The sequence below is a fragment of the Sminthopsis crassicaudata genome, chromosome 2 (genome assembly GCF_048593235.1).
Source record: "Sminthopsis crassicaudata isolate SCR6 chromosome 2, ASM4859323v1, whole genome shotgun sequence".
NCBI lineage: Eukaryota > Metazoa > Chordata > Mammalia > Dasyuromorphia > Dasyuridae > Sminthopsis > Sminthopsis crassicaudata.
The window spans coordinates 434,868,003-434,890,983 of record NC_133618.1 but is presented as its reverse complement, the minus strand read 5'-3'; the positions used below and the strand labels follow the sequence as shown (position 1 = coordinate 434,890,983).

At 54.1% G+C, this 22,981-nt stretch overlaps 1 protein-coding gene across 2 annotated transcripts; it reads right to left on the bottom strand.

Annotated features, from left to right (window-relative positions):
• Positions 1–1,353: 1,353 nt before the first annotated feature.
• Positions 1,354–22,619, bottom strand: DBN1 (drebrin 1). 2 transcript variants are annotated; one of them, XM_074292269.1, is made up of 15 exons: positions 22,274–22,619; positions 14,340–14,395; positions 13,892–14,004; positions 10,586–10,660; positions 10,339–10,485; positions 10,179–10,256; positions 9,814–9,965; positions 9,466–9,529; positions 8,490–8,549; positions 8,255–8,372; positions 6,591–6,731; positions 5,966–6,112; positions 3,926–4,554; positions 3,106–3,208; positions 1,354–2,459 (listed from the first exon to the last, which is right to left on the bottom strand). In XM_074292269.1, the coding sequence occupies exons 1-15, from the start codon at positions 22,357–22,359 to the stop codon at positions 2,389–2,391; spliced, it is 2,040 nt and encodes a 679-aa protein (XP_074148370.1). In that variant the 5' UTR covers positions 22,360–22,619; the 3' UTR covers positions 1,354–2,388. The 2 variants fall into 2 exon arrangements, with proteins under 2 accessions (XP_074148370.1, XP_074148371.1); XM_074292270.1 differs by lacking the exon at positions 6,591–6,731.
• Positions 22,620–22,981: the final 362 nt, after the last annotated feature.

Here is a 22,981-nt window from a genome sequence, read left to right as displayed (position 1 = left end):
CACTCTCGTAAGGAGGGGTGGGGGAGGGAGGCAAAGAAGGCGGGGGTAGATCAGAGAAGTGAAAGCCGGAAAAGGTCCCTAGGATTCACCACGTTTTAATCCTTGTTTTAACATCTGCAAAATATTGCCTTTCCCTATTTAGGGAAAACCAAGGCCCAGATGAGATAACTGGCTGCCCAAGGTCACAGAGCCAGAATTGGAACTACTCCCTCTGTGATTCCAATTCTTTGCAATATACTACCCGAGATTATTGACTCAAGAGCACCAAGGAATAAAAATCAGGAAACCTCCTAGTAACCAGGCTTGCTTTCCCTCAAGGCACAGCTGTTGGGCAAGATTTTCTCAGATGCTTTATGAAGTCTTCTACCTAAATCCTACAAGAAACATCACAACTTGCCCCGGTGGTATGCCAAACTTAAGAATGGACAGGGGCCAAATTAAATGCAGCCCTGTTTCAGAAATGAGGAAGTGACTTCCCCACAGTCACACAACCAAAAGCAGACAAATCCTCTGAGCAGCTCCATGTAGTGGGACAACTGCTAGATGATTTAAAAGGCCAAACTCTTTGACTCTTTCTGTGACCTTGGACAAATTATCCTCTTTATGCCTTAATTTCTTTCTATGAAAATTATACTGGATGATATCTAGCTCTAAATGCTATGATCCTACACACCATCCCACACACTGCTACTCTGGTGTCCAGCTTGTGATAGTCATCCAAGGTTCTCAGGAGCCAATGTCTGTCCTGACACAGTTCCTTCCAATCTCTCCAGGAGAGAGTAGGGCTGGCTTTTGAACCGTCTGCTCCAGGCCAGGGCCACAGGATCATCTTACACTAAATTTGATCCATACATTTTGGACCAGTGACCCCTTCCTTTTTCTCTTCTCAGCTCAAAGACCTGAGCTTGAAATTACTATGGAAAATTGTAGAAAGAATACAGAATTGGGGGAAGGGAGAAAGTTTGAATTCAATTTTCACTTCCACTATCTAACAGACTTTTATGTGATGTGGGTTAAGTCAAGACATCTCTAAATTTCTTCCATTGGGGAATTTATATTTCCAAAGCCTCTCAGGTTTCTCCAGTTTAAATCAATAACCTTCCCACTTCTAAATATGAGGATCTTGTGTTACAAAGGCTAATACAAACAACTGGAGGCTTTAGTTCCTCCTACTAGTGTAAATTTATCTTGCTCCTAGTTGTGTCCCTAACCTGGCAGAGGCTGCCCCACCCCTGCCTCCTCAATCAGTTATTCTGGCTGGGGGATGAAGAACAGAGTCCAGGAAATGGGAAGGGAGGGGGGGAGACAAGTTGGGATTGCCCTCCCGGCCCCTAGGAAATCCAGAGCCAGGGCCTGGATCTGGATTTCTTTATTAACAGACATGAGCACACGCCATTACAGAAGTTTGTGCTTTCCAAAAACAGTTACTAAACGTGAAAAAGGATACCAAGCGACAAGAGGAGGGCAGTTTGGGGGAGGGGGCTGGTTCCTGGGGGGAGGGAGTACCCCAACAGCCCTACTACCTAGGCCCCTCCCATGGCCCAGCTGGGACCAAGGGGGCCATGTGAGCCATATAGAGGCCTCCAGCCCGGGACCTGCCCAGCAGGAGGGCAACATTAGAGAAGGCTGAAAGGCCAGGGCCAGGGGAGGATGGCAGATGGTCGAGACCCACTTTCATTCACTCAGGAGCCATTACAGGGATAGAGGAACTCTCCTTACTGTTACCCTAAACCGTGTTGGCCTTCGGGCTCCACCTTGGCCTGCCCCCCAGCTGGGTTCTTCCTAGGGGGAGGGAAAGGGAGGGGTCCCATGGAACCAGAGCCCACAGGGCCATTTATTGCCATGTTTTAAAATTCGTGCAAATTATCCAAGCCCTGGACAGAGAATGCAGTGAGTGATATTTTCAAGAAACAAAACAAAACAAAACAAAAAAAATAGGAAAAGGATGTGTATGGGGAGAACCACTCTCCCTGGAGTCTGAAAGCAACTCCAGGGAAGGCTGGCCAGAACTGGGGTCCGGGCCTCTGATACAGGCCAAGAGAGCTGAAGGGGGGTACAGAAATCTACCTCCTCAACCCCAAGGGGTATGGAGGGGGAGGGTGCGGAACAGCATCTCACTACCAACAGAGAGGAAAACCAGTCAACTGTACACTTTTCCTATCAACTTTTAAAAAAAAGGGAGAAAAGCTATAAAAGTCTGGCCCCCCACCACGGGCAGGACAAGGGGATGGGGAGGTGGCCCCGTTCCGGGACAGGGGCCGGGAGTCCAGAGTCACCACCAACCAGGTGGAAATGCTGCGGGCGCAGGCGCGACGGGCCAGCTGGCATGGAGCCCAGAGAGTGGGCGGCCTTCACATGGTGTCTGCCTGGGGAGACCCAGCCCAAGGGCTAGACACTGCCTCCAAAGGCCTCCTCTTCCTCAGGCACAGGATCCGCATCCCAACAGGTAATATCAATCTCTGGTGGGAAGGTGCAAAGAGAGCCAGGAGTCAAGCAGAACAACTAACAACTCTGTTAGGGTCCCTATATCTCTACTCTGTCACCCTCTTAGGAGCATTGAGATTGAGCCCAAGTCCCTCACTTTACAAAAGAGAGAACTAAAAAAAGAACTAACGATTTGTTCAAGGTCGCACGGAGTACATGGCAGAATTGAGATTCGAACCCCAGGTCCTTTTGGGTTAAATCCAGCTGTTTTGTTATAATGGCAATTCTGACAGCCCCTGCCCTCTCCCAAGCCCATACACACTCCTCTTTGGCACAGCACCCATCTCCTACAGGAGTCTTTTCTCAGGACCTCCAGGCCTTGCTAAGGTAGGGAGAAGTGGGGTGGTGAAGAGAGCGCGCAGGGAACACCCGCAAACTTACTCTTACACCCGTTTTTAAACAAAGAACTGGGACACGGCCAGGATCTAAGTATTACCTCATTTCTAAAATGGGGAGGAGGGAAGGGTGAAAAATGAAACTCCTTAATCCTATGATCTATTATCTATGATACAGGGAAACATCTCCAAAGCTTCTGGGAGCCCAGGTACTGAGCTTAGTGCCAGCACTCAGATCCAACACCAGGAAGTCCTACCCAGCCCTCCATCCCACCCAACAGCTCACCTGGGGGTTTGTTGTAGAATACAGGAGGTGGGGCTTTAGCAGATAGCTCTTCTGATTGGGCAAACTCCTCATCTTGTGATTGGCTGAAATATCCCTCACTGGCCTGCATTGGGAAAACTCAAGGTCATCAGGCTCAGCTGGTCAGTAGTTTCACCTTTTCCCAAGGTGTGTTAATGTAAACTGGGTGTCAGTGGGGACGGGGGTGGGGAGGTGGTTGGGAGGAGTGTGTAGAGGGGAGGACCTATTAGGCCCAGCAACCAGACACAAGTGATCTCTTTGATGCCATCACTGGTTGCCAGGGAACTGAAGGTGCCTTGGTCAGGTCCTGAGCAAAATGACAGGGAGAGCTAGTTGTGTCGGAGCCCTGGACCATCCCCATTGTTGGTCTTAGGATGTGTGTTCCCTCTTATAATTAACCAGGCAATTAGATTCAATGAAAGGTGTTGAGAGAGCCCTCAAGGGGGAAGGGCAACAGATGGAGTGGGAAGGTTCCAAGCAAGACCCTCAGGGGAGTGAAGAGGAAGAGATGCTGAAATAGATTAAGAGGAAAGCAAATGATGGGGGAGGAGGTTGCAAAGAGAGCAAAGGCTCCTTGAATTCAATTCTGGAGTAGGAAAGAAAATCCAGGGGTTGTGGTCCTAGGAGGGGAGGAGGACTGATGCGGCCTAAGGGGGGAGGAGTGATAAGTGGGCCCAGTGAGGGAAGAACATTGAGGGGGGAATAGACAGAGCCCAGAGCCTACTCCCATACTAAAACCTGACACCTTGTACCCCCTTCCACCTTCTGCCTCCCCCAGATCAGGCTGCAGAAGGTCCCCCACCTGGGTCCCCTCCTTCTGGGTAGTTTCTCCATTGGTTAGCAAGTGGGCTTCCTGCTCTGGTTCCAGCTCCTCCAAGTCCATGGGCAGGGTCTCGGGCACCAGGACATCTTGCTCAGAGCCAGGGAGGGACCCCTCCATTCCACCCATGTTGGGAGCTTCTCGGTCACCCTCCTCAGGGTCACAGAAGGTAGCTGGAGGCTCAGGCAGCTCATCGAAGTTTAGGAGGTTGGCACTGTTGTCAGCAGGCAGTATTGGGGGCTCCGGGGCCCCCTCCCCCAGTGGAGGAGGCTCTGGGGGGGCTACTAATTCAGACTCTTCCAGTGTGGCTCCAGGCTCCTCCCGGGGCGGAGTTGGGGCTCTCAGATCGGCCTGCAGCTCCCATTCTTCAGGGTCAGGAGGGGCGACCCCATCACTCTGCCACAAGTCGATGAGACTCCCCTGAGTTGGTGCTTCAGGGGGGCCAGCAGGCTCAGCCAGCTCTGCTTCCTCGGAGCTCTCAGCAGAAGCTACTGGGGCTGCCGAGTCTGCAGCCCCCACCTTCTCTTTGGTCTCCAGGAACACTAAATCCTCCAGGGGTCCAGCTGTCTCTCCTGGGGGCTCCTTCTCCAACAAGGACTCCACAATGGGCTCTATAGGGCCGAAAGAGACAGGGGTAAAGGTCCTTCTGTGAGGGATGCTGGGGGTGGGGGGGAGTGAAGGGGGAGAAGGAAGCTTGCTCTCAGCCACTTTTACCCAACCACTCAGCCCATCACAGGAACCCCAGGAACCAGCTATCATGCCATGGGCCTAGAAAGGGCACGGGCCTAGGAGTTACAAGGTCTGCCTTTGAATCCCGATTTTGCTAATGGCGGAAGGGGACCTCTCCCTCTCTCTCCTTTCCCTTTACGTCCCCAGAGTTCAGCACAATGAATGCCTGGTACACAATAAAGACCTATGTGTTGGCTTTCTTGACTGGAAGGGGTCCCATCTCAAAGGTCAGAGAAGCATAATAAGGAAGACTGGCCAGGGGTGCAGAGGGGAAGCATTCGTCCCCTCACAGTCCAGAGGCAGAAAACCAGGATTTGAATCATATGTCTGACATGACTTCCCAGTTTCTCAGTTTCCCCATTAATAAAAAAGGAGGCCAGCCTAGGTGGTCTCTGAGATACCTTCCAGTTCTAGATCCATGATACTAAAGGGGGTTGTGGGGAGATCATGGTGCCCCCTCCTATGCCCTAGGAGCAGAAGTAAAGCAATCCTTCTGCAACTGAAGGATACCAGGCCCATTTCTGGAGGAAGAAAGCCATGGCTCCTTGAAGACAAGGGGCAGAGGATTATAGCGGGAAGATCAGACTAAGCTCCAAGATCCCTATGTGCTAATTCTAACTATCCATCCTTCTTGATCCGTTTCAGTCTCTCCTCTCTATTTCTCTCGTTTCTCTTTCCTGTCTGTCTGCCTTTCTCTTTTTGTTTCCCCCTCTTGCACTTGCTTATGTGTTAGCTTAAGTCCTTTCCAGAACTGCCGGTCCAAGGTTCCTCTGTAGCAAGGCTGTTTACCCTTTATTTGTGTCCTGTTCACTTCTGGCCATCTGCTGAAGCCCATGGACCACTTCTCAGAATGTTTATACACGCATAAAATAAAATGCATAACATTGCAAAGGAAAGTAAAAATAAAATGTCATTTCTCTTTTCCCATTTCCCCTGAGATCTCTCCTATCTCCTGCAGATCGGTAAAGCCCAGGTCCACCGAGCTGGTGCCTTCCCATCTGGGGCATGTTCTAAGAGAAAGCATTAACTTCAGCCTCGGTGTCCCAGAATTTGTTAGGGGCCTGACCTCCAGTCTGCAGGACAGAACAGGTTAACCATCACCAGCCTCAATTGCTTCCTCCATTCAAACTGCTGGACCAAGCATTTATGACTTGGGTCCATTTAGCCTTTGACAAGTACCTTAGAGGTAGGGAGGAGAGGCAGACAGACCCTGTGGGGGGGGCATGTGTGTGTGGAGAGAAGGGAGGGATGGTGTCATTGAATGCCCTCCTACGCATCCCCTCAGTCCCTCACCTCTGGAGAGAGGCTGTGGCTGCGAGGACGTCACCTCATCCAGGGCTCGCTCGATCTGATCCGCCACAGGTGTGGAGGCGGAGCTGGAGTCCGAAGGGCTCCGGGCAGCTGCCGCTATGGCCCTCCTGTGGCTGTCCATCTGGCTACCTGCAAGGAAGAACAAGGGAGGCTCGTCACAGAGGGGTCCCCGAGGGCTGGGAGCCGGGGCTAGGGCTGGGCTGAGCAGCTGTCCTGGGTGGTCGGCTCCGTCTCATGTCCCCTGGACAGCAGGTGGGGGGCCTCCTCGCCTCCTGCCCCAGCTGGGGCCTCCGGACTCCTCCCTGGAGACAGGAAGAAACCGGGCTGGGGCAGAGAAGTCTGTGGCTTCTCCAGTACCGGGGTGCTGAGCAGATCCCCGTGCTCCCAAACCTTTACTCCGAGCACCCAACAGCGGTGCCCGGTGCTTGTCGGCCCTGCAGGGCCAGTGGAAGCCAGCCCGGCCCCTGGGGGGGGACGGGCAGTGCTATCAGTCACTGGAGTGGCCCCTGGGGAGAATCGAGCGTGGGGGGGGCCTAGGTGGGAGAGGGGGCGCTGGGATGAGGGGCCCTCCTCACCCCCCCACCGTGGCGTGGGAGCTGCTACCTACATGGGAAGGAAGAAGAAAGATTTGGGGTGCGGTGACAGGTGATATAGGGGAAGGGAGTCCGAGGAGGGGAAGAGGAAGAGGAGGAAGAGGAAGACGGCCCACTGTCCGGTCCCTTTATGAAAGGGCAGTACGGACGACCTGCTAAAAGACAAAGACAGACGGAGACAGAGAGAGAGCAGAAGAGAAGAGTCAGTGTTCCCATGAAGGGGCCCCTACCCCCGCCTTCCAGGGACCATCAGAAGAGTCTCACCTTTGGTCCTTGGAGGGTGGGGGAGACATGGGCCCAGCCAACCCTTGCCTTGGGCAGAGAACCCACCGCCAGGCAAGGCCGGTGTCCTAGTGACGCCGGCGGGGAGCCATTCCAACCCCGCCCCTGACAGCAGCAGTCACGGCTCCAGCCCCACAGCTGGAGAGGCCCTTAGAGGCCACGGTCCACCTCACCACGGCACAGAGAGGTTAGGTGACTTGCTCGGCGTCAGTCCCAAGCCTGGGGCGAGCGGGGTCATGTCATGCAATGTAGCTAGTGAAGTTAGTTATCAGGCTAGGGACCTCCTACCCCCAGGGCTCGCAGGCTCCTCAGCCAGCAAAGGGTCAAGCATGATGGGGAGCCCCAGCCCAGCTGATGCCCGAGAAGCCAGGCCGCTGAGGGGAGCTGCCGGAGGGGGAGCTCCAGCCAGACGGCGGGAGACTTGTAGAGGACGTCCCCGCCCCCAACCCCGTCCCAGACCCATGCCTTTATGCCGCCGCTGGGCAGACCGTGGGCAAAGTGTGTGAATGGGCCTGACCTTTCCCCCCGCCCCTGCCCCGGCATCAGCGGGCTGGGGTAAGCAGGGTGAACTGCAGCAGAAAGCAGGGCTCCCTTAGTGCCAGGCAGAGGCCTTGGCAGCGGTCCCACTGCTTCAAGGGTGGGGGATGGCCCTGACAATGTGGCGCAGCCTCAAAGCTCAAGGTGCAGTCCCTGGGCTAGTGCAGCCAGGCCCCCAGCGAGCCTAAGCCCACCTTGCGAGGAAAGCGGAAAGCCAGCAGTCCCACAGGGCAGCACCTCTGGAGAGACAGCCACAGCACACCACGGCCAGCTCATTCCCAAGCCCTGCCAGGCAGGCAACATTGAGGGCGGTGCGCCCGAGGCCCGAGGCTGCCAGAGGCCTCCCCACCACCCGCCCCGAGGTCCTGGAGGGCAGTGCCCCGGAGGAGCCGCTCCTCGGGCCGGGTCTCTAGGCAAGGCTAACCACGGGGCCACGTTCTGAGGGCGGGAGCCCGACAGAACCTGGAAGGAGTCTTCTCTCTCCCTCCCCTCCCACATGCAGCCACAGGTGCTTTCTCTTAGCTGAGGGAGGGGCCTGCCTGGGGTTGGGGCAGGTATCTGAGGAAGAGCTCTCCTAGTCCTTTACCACGACTGTTCCCTCTGAGCCCTAGGAGGGAGAGCACCTGTGTGACTCCTGTTTGGTTCCGGGTCAGGGGCTCCTGGCGGGCCTTTCCTTCCCACAAAGGCAGGCCTCCGGGGCCCAGATTAAGAAATATCCCCGCAGAATGCCCCTCCCAAACCCCTGGGAGTAGAGGGAGATGGCTCTCCAGGGACCAGGTGAGAGGACCTTCTCCCCACAGACCCAGGACGCAAGCAGCGCCTCGGTCGGAGGGCCAGGGACACCCGAGGGCGAGGATACCTGGCCTGTGGTTGAAGGGGGTGGGCATTTCACAGCCGCTAGCTGAAGCCACTCGCTCCTGCTGCTTGAAGAATTCCCGGGGGTTGTCGGGTCTCTGGGCAATGATGGCAGCTGCCTCCTGCCGACCCAAGGAAGCCCAGTCAGGATCAGCTACCCAGCCCTTCCCCAGGGCGAAGGGACCCACCCCCATCCAGCGGACTCCACTTTCCAGGGGAAAGGGACAAGGACCCCTCACCTCCACTTCTGATTCTGACTTCTTCATCTGAGCCTCTTCCTCCTCCTCACGATGGTCGCCCTGGTAACCAGAGTACAAAGTCCTGGAGGCTCCAACTCCCAAAGAACTCTAGCCTCAGCCTCTTCCAGTGCCCCCAAACCAGCTCTTCCCTGACTTCTTCCTCTACAGCAGTGGCCCTGCTGTTCTTCCAGCCCCAGAGGCTTAACATTTCTGCATTATCTCCTAATGCCTCTTCCCAAGTGTTGCCCCTCTCCTCCGAAGCATCCTGCCCATTCCAGGCTGTCAGCAGCCTCCATCCAGACTCTTATCACTTCACACCTGATCTAACACCCCAACCACTTGCACTCCAGACCCCGGGGGGAGGGCAATTTTCTTTCAGCACCTCAGCCATCAGGTCAACCACTGCCCACTCAAGAGCTGGTAATTATTCCTTTCTCTCTATCTCCTTTCTCCCTCTCTCTGTCTGTTTGTCTCTCTCTCTCCCCTCTTTCCTTTTCCTTTCTCCCCTCCCTCTCCTCTGTCTCCCTCCCATCCTTTCTTCCTCTCTCCCTCCTTCTCTCTTCCCTTCCCCCATTCTTCCTTCGTCTCTCTCCCTTTCTCCCCTCACAAACCCCGTGCACACCAATCGTTTGCTATGAGTCTTATTTTTCCAAATGGAGAAGAACCTTGGAAGCAGAGCACCCACATTCAAGCCCTGGCTCTGCCTTAGCACTCCCCCCCAAGTAAGTCCCTCAGTTTCCTGAGGCACATAATAAGACGCATTCTCCCAGGCTCATGGAGATGCAGAAAATAATGCTTTTCACAGCTTAGAGCTTTAGAGAAACAGGAGGCATTTTTATGCCCCCCTGCCAGCCAGGCAGAGAACAGGCCCCCCAGGAGTGCTGCCCTGACCCCAATGGAGGGCCAGCTCTGCTGCCTCGCTGCTCCCCACCGGGCCCCCACAGCCCGTGGAGCCCACTCCACCTCCAGAACTTACAAAGATCGACTGTTCCTTCAATCTCTGCTTGGCTTCCTCGGCTTCCAGAGTCTGCTGTTTTCTCCTGAAAGCACAGCATGGCAAATGACTAAGGGAGGGGGGAGTGGGGACAGGGTGGGGATGGAACACAGAGACCTTATGCCTGGAAAAGGAGTGTTCTTATCCACCCGGGGCCCAGGGCGTTTCCCAAGATCCCCTCGGCTTATTGGAGAATAGGGTAAGAGCGCTTGGGGGGCTCAGCCTGGGGAGGGGGGGAGTGAAAAGGAAGGAGGGGCGCAGTGAGGGCAGAGTGGGATGGAGGCCCCAGGAGGCAGGCAGTCACGGAGAGGGAAGGGAAAGGAGCCGCACCTGTGCTCCTCAATCTGCTGCTCCCGCTCCCGGTATCGCTTTTCCCTCTCCTCCTGTTCTAGGCGCTCCTGCTCCATCCGCTCCTGCTCAAACTTCAGCCTTTCATCCAGGGCCTTCTTCCTCTCCTCTTCCTTCCTCAGCTCCTCTTCTCTCTGTGGCCCACGCACAGCATCCGCCCCATTAACTGTCAGTCACATGGCTCTCACGCCCAGGACCCCAGCCTCTGAAACCATCCTCCCTTGCCTATGGAAAGCTGCTTGCTCCAGCAGTCTGCTGGAAGGGTGGGGCTCCTGGCCAGTGGGGAATGGAGAAAAGGACCAGGGGTCCTGGACGAGCCAGTGGGCATTGCTTTCAAGGCCCCGTACCTTGGCCTGCTCCCAGAACTGCTCCCGATTAAGCCGTTTCATTTCCACAGCCGCATCTGTCTTCTGATAAGTGGTACCCTGGGGGGAGAGGGAGGGAGGGACAGGTAAGCAGTTGGACAGAGCAGGCGGCAGAGAAAGAAAGGCCGGAGAGGCAGCTCACCACAGGCTCGGCGTTCTCATCCTCCCGAAGCCGCAGTCGGTGCAGCACCGGGCTGGACAGGCGAGCCAGGCCGTTAGAAAGCCGCTGTCCGATAGCACCAGCATCTATGTCCTCCACGCTGCTGGCGTTGACGATCACATCCACACCCTGAGAAGAAGCCAGGTTCCCTTCAGAGGGGTCTTGGCCCAGAGGGGGGCTGAGGAGGCACACCGTTCCCGCCCTCCATCCCTCTCACCCAAGTCCACACCTGAAAGAATTCAGCCACTTTGGCCACATGGCTGGCACAGGCACACTTGCGGGCATCTGGCACATCCTCACCAACCTAGGGAGGAGAGCAGGGAAGGCAGTTCAGGGGCTTAGGCAAAAGCTGGGCTTCTGCAGGGGTTTTCAGCTACCTTCCAGCCCCTCAACTGGAGAAGCAACCCCTCACTTCCCCCGCCTTACCATTCCCCGGAGTCACAGAAAAACCAAATCTCAGAGCTGAAAAGGGCCATCTAGCTAAGGGTCAACAAGCATTTGCTAAGTGCCTAGAATGTGTTAAGACACTATGCTAACTGGTGGGGAATCAAAGAAATGCAAAAGGAGTTCAATTTAATGGGGCAGAAAACAAGCAAACAGAACTATACAAAGATGATGCATATAGGAAAAATAGAAAATAAGAAGAGGCACCTGCCTCCTTGACTGATACTCTCCTCATACAAGATGCTCACTAAGTGGTTACCCAGCCTCCCCAGGAGATCCATGCTGCTTTGGGACAACACTAATTGTCAGAAATGGGAAGCACAGAAAATAAGAGCACCTGGCCTGGACCTCAGATACTTACTAGCTGTGTGACCTGTGTGTCCCTTAACCCCCTCTGCACCTCAGTTTCCCCACCTGTAAAATGAGCTGGAGAAGGAAAGAGCAAACTACTCCAGGATTTTTGCCCACAAAACTCCAAACGGGGTCACAAAGAGGTGGACATGAGTGAATAATCGTTAGGAAGTTTTTCTTTCTATTGAGCTAAAATCTGTCTCTTCAACTTTCTTCTATGACTTAGTTCCACCCTTTTGAGAATAAAGAGAAAGGTGTCATCCTTGCTGGCCTTTGCTGGCAGAGAAAAGTTAAGATAGCACCAAAAGAAAGGAGGTCTGGGGTGTTAGTTGTAGTGGATTACACAAGTACAAATTGTAGTTTAGAGCACCAGCCCTGAAGTCAGGAGGACCTGAATTCAAATTCAGTCTCAAACACTTAACACTTTCAGGTTATGTGACCCTGGGCAAATCACTTAATCCCAATTACCTCAGCAAAAAACAAACAAACAAACAAACAAAAAAAAAAAAAAAAAAAAAAAAACCTGGAGGTCTGATAAAGTTCCTATAATGGAAAATGGGATTCATTAGAGAAAAATAGTATCTTGATCAATATGATTTTCTACCTTCTGTCTGTGAGTTAAAGCAAAAGAATACTGTACGTAACAGCAAACTAGTGATTGCACACAGGACGGGCCCTTTTTCTTAAATCTCCCAATTGAGGTTTTGAGAGGAAATTTTTTTGGAGGGAGGGGCAGCAAAACAAATCAAAAAGATGCAATTTGATTATTTCCAACCTATCTTGTAACATATCTTATTTGTTCCTATTAGTTTATTTGAAGTTTCCCCCAAGAGGATGAAAGCTCCTTGAGAGTGGGTCTGTCTTTTACTCTATTTTGTATCCTCGGATTTAGCAAAGTGCCCAGCATGTAGAAAACGTTTAATAAATGCTCACTTTACCCTATTTGCCTCAATTTCCTCATCTGTAAAATGAGATAGAGAAAGAAATGGCAAACCATCAGAACATCCTTGCCAAGAAAATCCCAAAAGGGATCACGAAGAATTAAACAGGACTAAAAGAAAGAACTAAACTGACCAAGTGATTGAGAAGTCTCTCCTTCCTCCTTCCCTTCAAACTGAATCCATTTCACACCAGCCCAGAGTTTGGGATTTTAGGCTAACAGTGACATGTACTTTGAACTAGATTGTGAGAGCCCTTCCAAAGCTGAGATTCTGTGTCCTTATGCTTATCCCCTATTAAATTTCATCTATTCAATTAAGCCTAGCTGATTAAGATCTTTTTGGATCTGGATTCTTATCATCCAGTGTATTAGCTATGCTTTTCTATCCTGCTTAACATCGAACTATCCAGCTAATCATCCTGGCTCTGTGCCATCACTGAATTTGATAAGCTTTCTATTTATATCTTTGTCCAAGTATAAGTTGATTAATCAACCCAGATCAACTTGCTGAATTTATGGGCTGGTAAATCTTTGTTTAGGAACTTGTGTCTCATCAGTTGGGTAAGAACTGACTGCCTCAGACTTCTGTGGACTAAAGCTAATCTTTTGTACTGGAGCTGGGAAAAGCAATCTTCACTGAAGACTCAGCCCTTGTTCTTTTCTTCCCTTATTTGCTTTTCCGGGTCACAGCAACAGAGCTTCAAATGGCTCCAAGTCCCAGGAAAAAGTCAACTTTGGGGTTCTCTCTAGGTTTATGATTTCACAATTTCTATGATTAGCTAAGTGTTTTGTGGGTTCCCTCCCCTCTCCCAAAATTGCTGATCACTGTTATGTTTTAAACCTGAGATGGGGTATGAGGAGGTCTCTAGACCCCAAGTGCTGCAATTCACCCTTTTAGAGGAAGTTTCTGGGTGGCTCAAGCCTTGAGGTTGAGCAATCCAAACTTTGAGTGTGATCCAGGCTTCTGGATGGAGGGGTTTTCCAGCCTCCTGGAGAAAGATCCAACATTTTGCCTTCTATCAAAAGAAGCAGGAACCAATGGATACTCCTAGTCTCTTGGGGAAATGGCATCCTATAAATCAGCAGGAAGTGATACCATGATACAGAGAAGCAAAATACCTAGATTTTGACTTCTATCATCCCTGTTTATTACTTGTCCAATCACTTTAAAGAGTAACAAATTCACAAGTTTTCAGGGCAATCTAAACCATTAAGATTCAGGGAACTTAGAATCCTAGGAGTTAAAGGGACTCACCAAAGAAAGAAAATTGCATCAATTAGAGGCTACTATGAATCTTCTCTATGAAAAGTGTACTGTTGTCCTGAGTGCTTTTGTAAAAACTGAAATGTTTTTTACCCGTAGCTGTGGAGACGGAACCTGAGCCAACATTTGACCTGTATCCTGAGATTCCACAGAACAAACCCTGGCTAGTGGGGGAGAACTTGAGCTAAAGGGTAACTATGAAGAGGCTATTTTCAAGATTGGCTTTGGTCAGGCTAAGCCCAGAGCTCGGAGGCTGGGTAATTCATGGGTTGTACACAAATTGATAGAAATCAGAATTTGTCCTTTATCTTCCAGCTCCACTAGAGCAATTTCCTGTTCTGGTCTCACCCCCTCCCTGCCCCAGAATAGTAATCCACAAGCTTCAACGGTCTTTTCCAGCTGTAAATCCTAAGACCCAAAACTTCACTTTCTGGATGGTGAAAAAGGCCCACGTTGGTGACATGACTGGCTAAAGACACCCGAGCAGTAGGGGCGGGATTCTGCCCGCTGGGCCCAGCCCCTGGCCCACCACCTACCCAGTTGATGAGAACATATTTGGGGAGCGCAGCCTGGGAGTCCTTGACGCTGCAAAAGCCGTACATCACCTTCTGGTTCTCGAAGTGGCCCGAGAGCTCCTGCAGGCCCCCCCCTGGAGCAAGCAGAGGACACCGGGTCTCAGGCTGACCAAGTGAAATCGAGTGGGTCCCCAAATTCCCAACTCTTCCCCCCCTCAGGCAGCGTGCACTGTGTGGGTCCCACCGGACTCTACCTTCCTGAAGTCTGTCATCAAATGGCCCTGCTCCTCTCCCCACCCCCAACTCTCCAACCCCTCTGCTTGATTTAGGAGGCCCCAGCTTATAATTATGACCTCCCTGGGGGAAACCAAGAAAAAGAATCCAGAGTGAAGGGGAGGGAGAATAAAACTGCCAAGAGGAAGCCGAAGGGGGAGGGCTGCCCGGAATGAGGAATGGGGAGAATTCTTACCTCCTGACGCCGCTAACTTGAGGTCATCAGAATCGTCCTCGTAAGTGTAGAGAGCCCTGGGGAGAGGGAGGGGGCAGGAGGAAAGGCTCAATGACTCCGCAGGCTGGGGCGCCCCTCCTCTCCCGCCCACCTCTGTTCTCCAGGCCTAGAGAAAATGGAGAGGAGGACTGGGAGAGAAGGGGGGGCTAATGGGAAATTGCTGGCAAGCAAGAAGCCTAGTCCAAGACGGTTGGGAACCTCCTAGGGGCGGGTCTCAGTCGAGCTCGAGTGGGGACCGGAGTAGTCCGAGAATGAGCCAGCAGGACGTGCGGGGGGAGGCAAAGAAAGGGGCTTGGGGGGGGGGGGGGGCGAGCTGGCGGTGGGGCCGATGTACTGGGCGTTACCATGGTAACCCGCAGCCGGGGCCATTTCCTCGGAAGGAGGGAGGGAAGGCGCGGGGGAGGCAGGAAGCGCCGGCCTCCCGAAGCTCCCACTCTTCTCCTTTCCCAGTCTGGGTCCGCTGACCCTGGCCTCCCCAAAAGCGCTCCGGTCCGGCTCGGAGGAGGCGGCTCGCAGGCTGCAGGGGACGCACCAGGGCCTGGACGGGGGTGGGCCGGGGGCGAAGCCTCTCGCCCAGGGCCCGGGCCATAACCTGCCAGCCCTGCATGGGCCATAATGGTTGGGGTTTGAGGAAAGGCGCCCTAGTCAATGAGCCGCTGGGGTGTGCGATGGCTCTGCCATGGAGACAGTTCCTTAGATACCGTTCCTTGGATACGGTTCCCCTCATTCCCCATTGGCTGGCCGGCCCAGAACGTACCTAGACCGTGCTGTGGTACCCGTGCCCCGCGTGTGCGCCCCACCCCCACTGGGGGGAGGGTTGGGTAGAGAGGTGGAAACGCACTTCCCCACTGCTCCCTTCCCCCCCATATGGCAAACCCAGCCGTCGGGCACGGGCCCAACTCCCCAGCACAAGCTGAGCTGAAGCTCACACACAAAGGGCTTGGAGGAGAACTGGCCGCCCCTCACCCTGAAAGCCCCGCCCTCCTGGTACCCCGGGGGCATGGAAATGTCCTCCTCCCTGCCCCAGAGTCCCCTTTCCAGTCAGCCCTTCTTCCAGACCCTTAATTTTAAGGGCCCTACTCTCCCCCAGACCCAGCCTTCCTTCCCAGGAAGCTTCTCAGCCCTCAGCTACTCTTCTTCCCAACTCCCACTAGGCACCTTCTGGCCCTCCTTACCCCCATCCCCGTTCATTATCCCTCATCTATATTCAGACCCTCCCAAAAGGGACCACTCCTCCTTGGGGGGAGGGGGGAGGACTGTAAAACTAAAGCAAGAATTGTACTGCCTCTCACCTCTGCACCCACTCCCCACAGGGCCGTCTGGCCCACCCCTCTGCTTCTGACTTCCCATCTCCCCCATCTTTTCCAGCAAACCTGACCCCCCCTTTCCGGTTTCTAAGGGCCCCTCTTTAACCAGCCAGCTTTTCTGGTCCCATCCCGATGATTCCGCCTCACTGGTTTATTAGCAGTTTTGACAATCCTCATCTTTTCAACCCTTTGAAGGTCCTGGCCTGGACAGTCCAGAGGTTGGGCTTTAGTTCTAGTCTGCCTTTTACTCAGCACATGCTCTTGGTCAAGTCCTTTCCTCCCCTCGAGGCCTCAGTCTTTCCGCAAAAGATCAGGGTGTTGGCTTCCATGATTAACATCTGGGATTTCTTTTTGCAGATGAAGCAGAAGATGGAGAGATACTAAGGACTCCTCCCTAATCTTCTGTGAGGGAGTGGTGAAGAGGCAGGCCTAGGGGATTTCTGCGGTCCGGCCCCCACCCTAGTCCCCTCACAGGATTTTACTGAAATCGATAATGAGTCACATTTTCCTCTACAAGCCAGTCCCCCAGGCTTAGCTGGTACCTACAGCAGAAGCCTCCGGTCCCCTTAGCCTCAATACCCTCACAGCCCCGGGGACAGCTACCGGCAGCTAAGGGACCCAGGACATGCTAGGAAACAAAAGCTAGTCATCTTCTCATACTTAGAGCAGGTGTAGGGACACTAGACATGCATCCACCAGCCCACTACCTCGGCTTTTATTCTCCCACTGAAAGAGGTTGGTTTGCTCACCCATCAAATGGGAATAATCCCTGTACCACCTACCTCACCAGCAAAGCACTTTTAAGGCACTAAAGAGGTGAGTTAATATCACTAATTTCTCTTAGCTTCACTTTCCTCATCCTTAACATAGAACTAATATCTACACAATCTACTTCTTAGGATGGATATTGAACAAACTCTTTATAAACTTTAAGATAATAGTCTTATAGTTTATAAAGAGCTTGTTTTATATATAATATGGTATAGTGGGAAGAGGCCTTGGAGCTCTAGTCCTGGCCTTGCTTGTCACTCCCCACATGACTCTGGCCAAGTCATTTGCCCTAGGTTGGGAGAGAGGACTCATCTGTAAAATAATCCAATTAGATGATCTCCTTCAGCTCTAAATTTCTGATTCTGAAAATGATTACTCCCCAGATGGCCTGGATCTATGTGCCCTCAGGATTACTGAAAAGATGAAGGTAAAAAGAATGGAGAAAGAAACTAGATGAAGTTTAGGAGGCCAGTGCTTGACAACCTCAGCCCCTTCCCTCCCTCCCTTCCTTCCTTTACAAAGCCCATTTCCTGTTACATCAGAATCCTGAGGGCTTCTTCCCTCCTGGATAGGCCTACCCCACCCCCAGACCCTCAAGAAAGGAATTGTGTGGGTCTGGGGAGTTCCTGGCAGATATCAAATCAGCTGCAGCTGTTGTCTCTTTGAAAGCCCACCTGTGGCCCGGGTCAGAAGAAAGGGGCCCCTGGACAGCTGCTGCTCCTTTCCAATCCCAGCGACCCCATTGAAAGCCATCCTAGCCACCCCCGCCTTAGTCCTCCAACCTGAAAACAATCTTAGAACTGGCAAAGGTCCTCTACCCGCCTCCACCTTCTTTCCAAAGGAGAAAATTAAGACCCACAAATGGGGAACTGACTTGTATAAGAACACATAGTGAGGCAGCAGCAGGGACAGAATCCCCAGGACTATCGCCAGGGAGCAGAACTAGGTTGGTATTTAAATTCCAGGCTCCTGAAATATTTTGCCAAATGACTTTCCCTCACAGTGCCTTCAAAAACACTACTGAGTTACCTTAAGGCACTGAACTCAAATTCGTGACTGGGCAAATCATTTTACTTCTCTGAGCCTTAGTTTCCTCATCTGCAAAATGAGAGGATTGGTCTGCAAGTTTTCTAAATTCCCTTCCAATGTGAAGTCCATGATCCCATGATCTTCCTGGAGGGGCTTGTAAAGTGGTAGGTATATCTAACCTGGCAGTAACACTGAACCCTGACCAGCTGAGTCATCTGGAAACCTCATGTCCACTTCGTTCCTTAGCTTCCATCAGGCTGCCCGGGCAGGGTAGAAATCAGGGCATCTTCATCTCTGGCTTGCTCTAGGATCAGCTCTACTGGTCTCGGAGAAAGCCAAGAGCCCACAAAACCAGTTGCTGGTAACCCAGGGACATGTTAGCCTCCCCAGAGCTATGGGTCCCCGGAGCTGGGATTGGAGACCAGTGCTAACATAAAGCAGTCCTTGGGGGGGCAGCTAGGTGGCGCAGTGGATAGAGCGCCAGCCTTGAATTCAGGAGAATTCAGGAGGACCCGAGTTCAAATCTGGTCTCAGACACTTAACACTTCCTAGCTGTGTGACCCTGGGCAAGTCACTTAACCCCAGCCTCAGGGAAAAAAAAAGCAGTCCTTGGAAAATGATCTACCTAAGTGCCACCCAGCCTCTGTTGTTTCGCTCACTTTGCATCCTGGGCCCTCCAGAGTAGGCATTCTGTACTCCTGAGGGAAACAGAGTCAAGATCTCCCTTTCACTCCCTCTCTACCTCATCCTCTAACTAAACAAAACTAAAGCAGGTTTACCCAATACACTATCCACAGCTCTGCCCAAGCTACAACTGTCCTACCTTAAGACCCCTCCCAGGGACTCTGTGTCCCCTCCCCAACTCACTGCCTGATAAAGAAGCTTCCCAGTTTCATAGGCTCTAGAAAGCACCTTGATTTCCCACCTAAGGAAACAGGTTCAGAAGAAGCCAGGTCTTCTGATTCCTGTTACTAGTCCCTCTCCACCATCCACATCTCCCTCAACCCCCTTCCTAATCCAGATGGGTTGTGACGCACAGGCTGTTGATGAATAACTTGATCTGGCTGCATAGACTGGGCTCTGTAGGCTGCCCATGGAGGCGGAAGACCCAGTGCCTGTGAGGGGGGCTCGAGTATACACCCCAAAATACCGAGTTCAGAGGGTGCCCTGTAGTGGTCTAAGTGCCAAGACTGGGTGTGGGGCTCCCTGTCACTAAAGGGAGCTCAAGGAAGAAAGCTAGTGCTAACAGGGTATTACTCAGTTTTTCAATCAGGACAGTGACTGAAGTGGTTCTCCTGGAGTGGGGAAATGGCCAATCATTAAGCATTTATTACATGGCTACTATGTGCCATGGAGCACTTTTCCCAAAGGATAAGGGTAGGCACGAATGGGTCCAGAATAGGCCAGTTTGCTGTCCAAAAGCTCTCAAATCATGGCGAGGAGACCGCTTAAATCCTTTATCTTTCTTCCAGTTATGGCTTCATCCCATTTTCAGGAACAGGCAAGAAGTATGGGGAAGGGGAGGGGATGCAGAGAATTAGATTTAAAATTGCAGCAACTGGGTTTTAATCTTGGTTCTCAGATTTGTAACCTATGTGACCTTGATTAGACAAGTTATTTTTCCTCTTCCAGACTCAGTTTCCATATCTGTCAATAACTCAACTAAGTGATTGTTAAGCTCCCTTTCAGCTCTGAATCCTGAGATACGGTCCACCCCCCATAGTGGGTCCTGCTTCTCTAAGACCCTAAGCAGCCCAAAACAGTTATTCTGGGCAGCCTAAAGTGAGGGCTCCAGCCTTGTTATCCTGACTTGGCCTGGCTCACCCCACCAGTCTCTGCTATTGTCGCTCAGCTCTGCTGTTCCCTACCCAGGGGAGGCTGGGGCAAGAAAGACGACCCACTCCCCATAGCTTGTCCACTTTGTACCCTCTTTATCATCAATAGCCCTATCCCCTGTGCTTGGGTCAGGGCAAGGAGAAGCCGTCTCCAACCAACTGGTCCCCGGACAGCTAATTTTAGTAACTCCAATTTCCCTCCGGCCCTGGCCTCAGGCCAGTGGTGCAATGCTGGTGTGGCAGGAACCAGTGTGTGCATGATCCCCCCTCCCCCCAAACCCCCCATGTCTAAACTTCCCATCAACCTCATCCTACCCATAGCTAAATCCCATCTCAAGCCCTGAATTCTCCCCAGTCTCACGTCAGAAGATGAAACCTAGGTGTCACCTTTTAGGCAGAGAATACTTTGCTTGGGGAGGCAAGGGGGAGGGGAGGAGGATGACTTTCCTTTCCAGGTAGAGGAAAGGGACCAAACTGGGGAGGGGCAAGAGCATAGGAAGACTTCATGGGAGGAGGATATTTTAGGTAATAGCTATATATATGGGGCTTGGGTCTAGACTGCCCTCTCCCAGCCTTGGGGAGCTTCAGGGCATTGAAAAAACCCCAGGTTTTTGCCCATTACACCCCCAATTCAGAAAACAAAGGGAAGAAGAATGATCCCAAGCCTAGAAGTCTGCTCAGAGGGTCCAGGGCAAGGGCAGAGCCTTCAGCCAGACCACAGCAGGTGGCAGCTGCCTCTCCCTGAGGCTGCCTTAAGACCAACAGCTGGGGCTGGAACTCCAGCTGCTGGAGCCATTTTGAGGGGCCCGCCCAACCCCTCAAGGCCTCTTGCCCCACCCCTCTCCACAAATCCCCCTGACTTGCAGCCACCTCCCCCCGCGCCAGCCAACTCACTACTCCTCCCCTACACACAGGCGGGTTAACTCATTGGGGTCCCCACAGACTCAGAACTAGCTCACTGCCCACCCAGAAACAGGACTGCTTCATGGGAGTCACCCTGGGGTCGAAGCTGCCCTCTTCCCCCCATGACTCAGAGTTAACTGGCCTCTCACACACATCCCAGGATCCCCTCCTCCCCTCCTCCCCCAGTCCGCCATGGACAGGAGTAGTGTGATCTCTTCACGGGGCTCGGAGTTAGCACACGGCCCCACTCTAAGAACCTGATCTGATGCGTGAGTATTAAACCTTCCAAACTTGAAGCTCGTTGACTCTCCCAGCCTCAGCAGCACGGCAGGCTTCATCCTCCAGATCTGGACCAACTTGATTTCCCCAGACTCAAAACTAACTCGGAGACTTAATGGCCCGGCTCACACTCCCAATCCTTACCAGCTGTTGTGTCTCGCTCAGGACAAAGGTTTACGTTTGGGGCTGGGATGTGGATACTCTGCTCTGCCCTGCTCTCTCTCCGTTTCCAGTCGTGCTCTGGAATCCCAGAGATTGCACCCTATAACGCCTGGAGAGGAATTCTGGTCCCAGGGACCCGTCCCCTCCCAATCTCGGGAAATGCCCGGTCTGGAAGCTGGCCTGTCCTCTCTTGGATTCAGCAGACGGGTATAGAACACCTACTATGCACAAAACGCATCACCACAGCTGGGCTACTGGGGGCCACTCCCTTCGCCCTTCCACAAGCCACCCCCAGCAGGTCTTCTAGGGTTCTTACACCCAGCTCCCCGCGTTCTCTCCTAGCCCCAGCACCAGGACAGAAACGGCCCTTTCTGGGAGAATAAGACACTGCGCCCCCACCTCCGCTCCGCGTGAGACTTCTCCAGGCTTGGGGCCGGGTCACACTCCTCCCCGGCGCCCCCAGCCCGGTCACACACGGCCTCCTGAGATCCCCAGGAGTTGGGGAAAGGGAAAAGAAGATATCGGGAGACAGAGGAAGGACGGGAACAAGAGAATGGGATGGAATAAAGCGGGGAAGGAGCTCCTATTCTGGACGCCGAAGGGGCATTCCCTGCCGGGGATGGGGTGACGGGGTAGTCTCGGTGAACAGCTTTCAAAGCTTCTCTGCCGGCTCTTAGATCCTCAAGCACATTCCTGGAGCTAGCTACAAGCCTCCAATATCGCCGCCTCAGGCTCCACTCCCCCGACCCAATTCCCCGAGAAAAGGGCCGGTGCGCGTGGAGAGGCACCCCCCGGGGGGCGGGGCCCTAGAAAAGGGTTCCCCAGCACCTAATCTCCAGATAGCAGCCCCAGTCCTTCCCTTCCCCCTCCCCTCCTGACATATCCCCTCGATCCCTCCTCCTCCCCACCGCGCCCTCCTTCTCCTCCTCCTCCTCCCTCCCTCTTTCCCTCCTTCCTTTGTGCTGCCGGCTAGGGCCGGGCCGGGGCCCTCATTCAGCCCGGCAGTAACGTCTCGGAGCCCAGGCCTGGTACACCCCCACCACCCACCCCCAGCCGACCGGACGGGAAGGTGCCCTTGGCTGGCCCAGGAGCGCGCGCACACACCTGCCCGAAGCTAGTCGACGGGCGGGGACAGAGGGCCCGGGAACCTCCGAGGGAGAGAGTCCCCACGAGCTTTCCGGAGCCCGCGGGGCTGCACATCTGGATCTAATCTCCTATCTTCCAACCGAGCTTCCCTAGCCCTCCCCCCACCCACGACTCAACTCCGACCAGGGAGCCCCCCATTCTCACACACCCCAACTCCAAGCTCCTGGCCCCGCCCCAGCCGACCCGGCCCGGCCCCACCCGGAGCATCCCTCCGGAGGAACCCCCTCCCTCCCCAGCCGGATCGCACAAAGGCGGCCCCCTCCCCCCTCGGGCCCGGGCTAGTTTTGCCCAATGCACCATTTTCCGGGGCCCTCCAGGGGATCCCCGAAGCCCCTGCCCCGCCCAAGCTCACCCCCCCCCCCGGAAGGGAACACAAAGAGGCAGCCCTTTTCCCGAGCCCGGGCGGGCGAGGAACAAAGGGTCCGGGGCCGGGGGCCGGGGGCCAGGCCGGACCGCCGCTCACCAGTCGGCAGGGCAGTCCTCCTGGATCACCTCCTGGTACGCCGCCAGCAGCGCCAGGCGGTGGCCGCTGAAGCTGACAGTGGCCATGGTGCAGCCGGCGGGCCGGAGGCTGCAGAGGAGCCGGGGCCGGAGCCGAGAGAGCGGCGAGGAGTCTGGCCGCTGCTTCTGCCGCTGCCTCGGAGAGAGACACTGCAGCGCAGCACAGCCCAGCACAGCTCAGCCGGGGGAGGGGAGGGGAAGGGAAGGGAGGGGAGAAAAGGGGAGGGGAGGGGAGGGGAGAAAAGGAGCGAGGGAGGGAGGGGAGGGAGAGAGAGCTGGGCAGGGAGGGGGGAGGGGGGAGGAGAGGCAGGAGGGTGGGGGGCGCGATGCTCCGCCCGGCCCCAACTCCGCTCGGTCCTAGCGCCAGACTCTACCTAAGGAGCTGGACCCAGTGGGAGGGAGGAGCACTAGTTACGCCCCCTCCCCCCACACCCTCCACAGCCTTCTTCCCATCCAAGCTCCTGACCCCCAGCCTCGTCACACGTCACTGACCCCCTTCCAGTGACACTCCCCGGTCCAGCACATGGCCCAGGTACTTGGGCCACCCTGCTGCAGCACTGCCCTCCCCCACCCAGCCCAGACGTCTTCCTTCTCCCCACCTCCCTCGGGATCTGTGCCGGGCCCGAGGGCTTCTCTGATGCCTATCTACTCCCGGGCCCTTTTTAGGCTT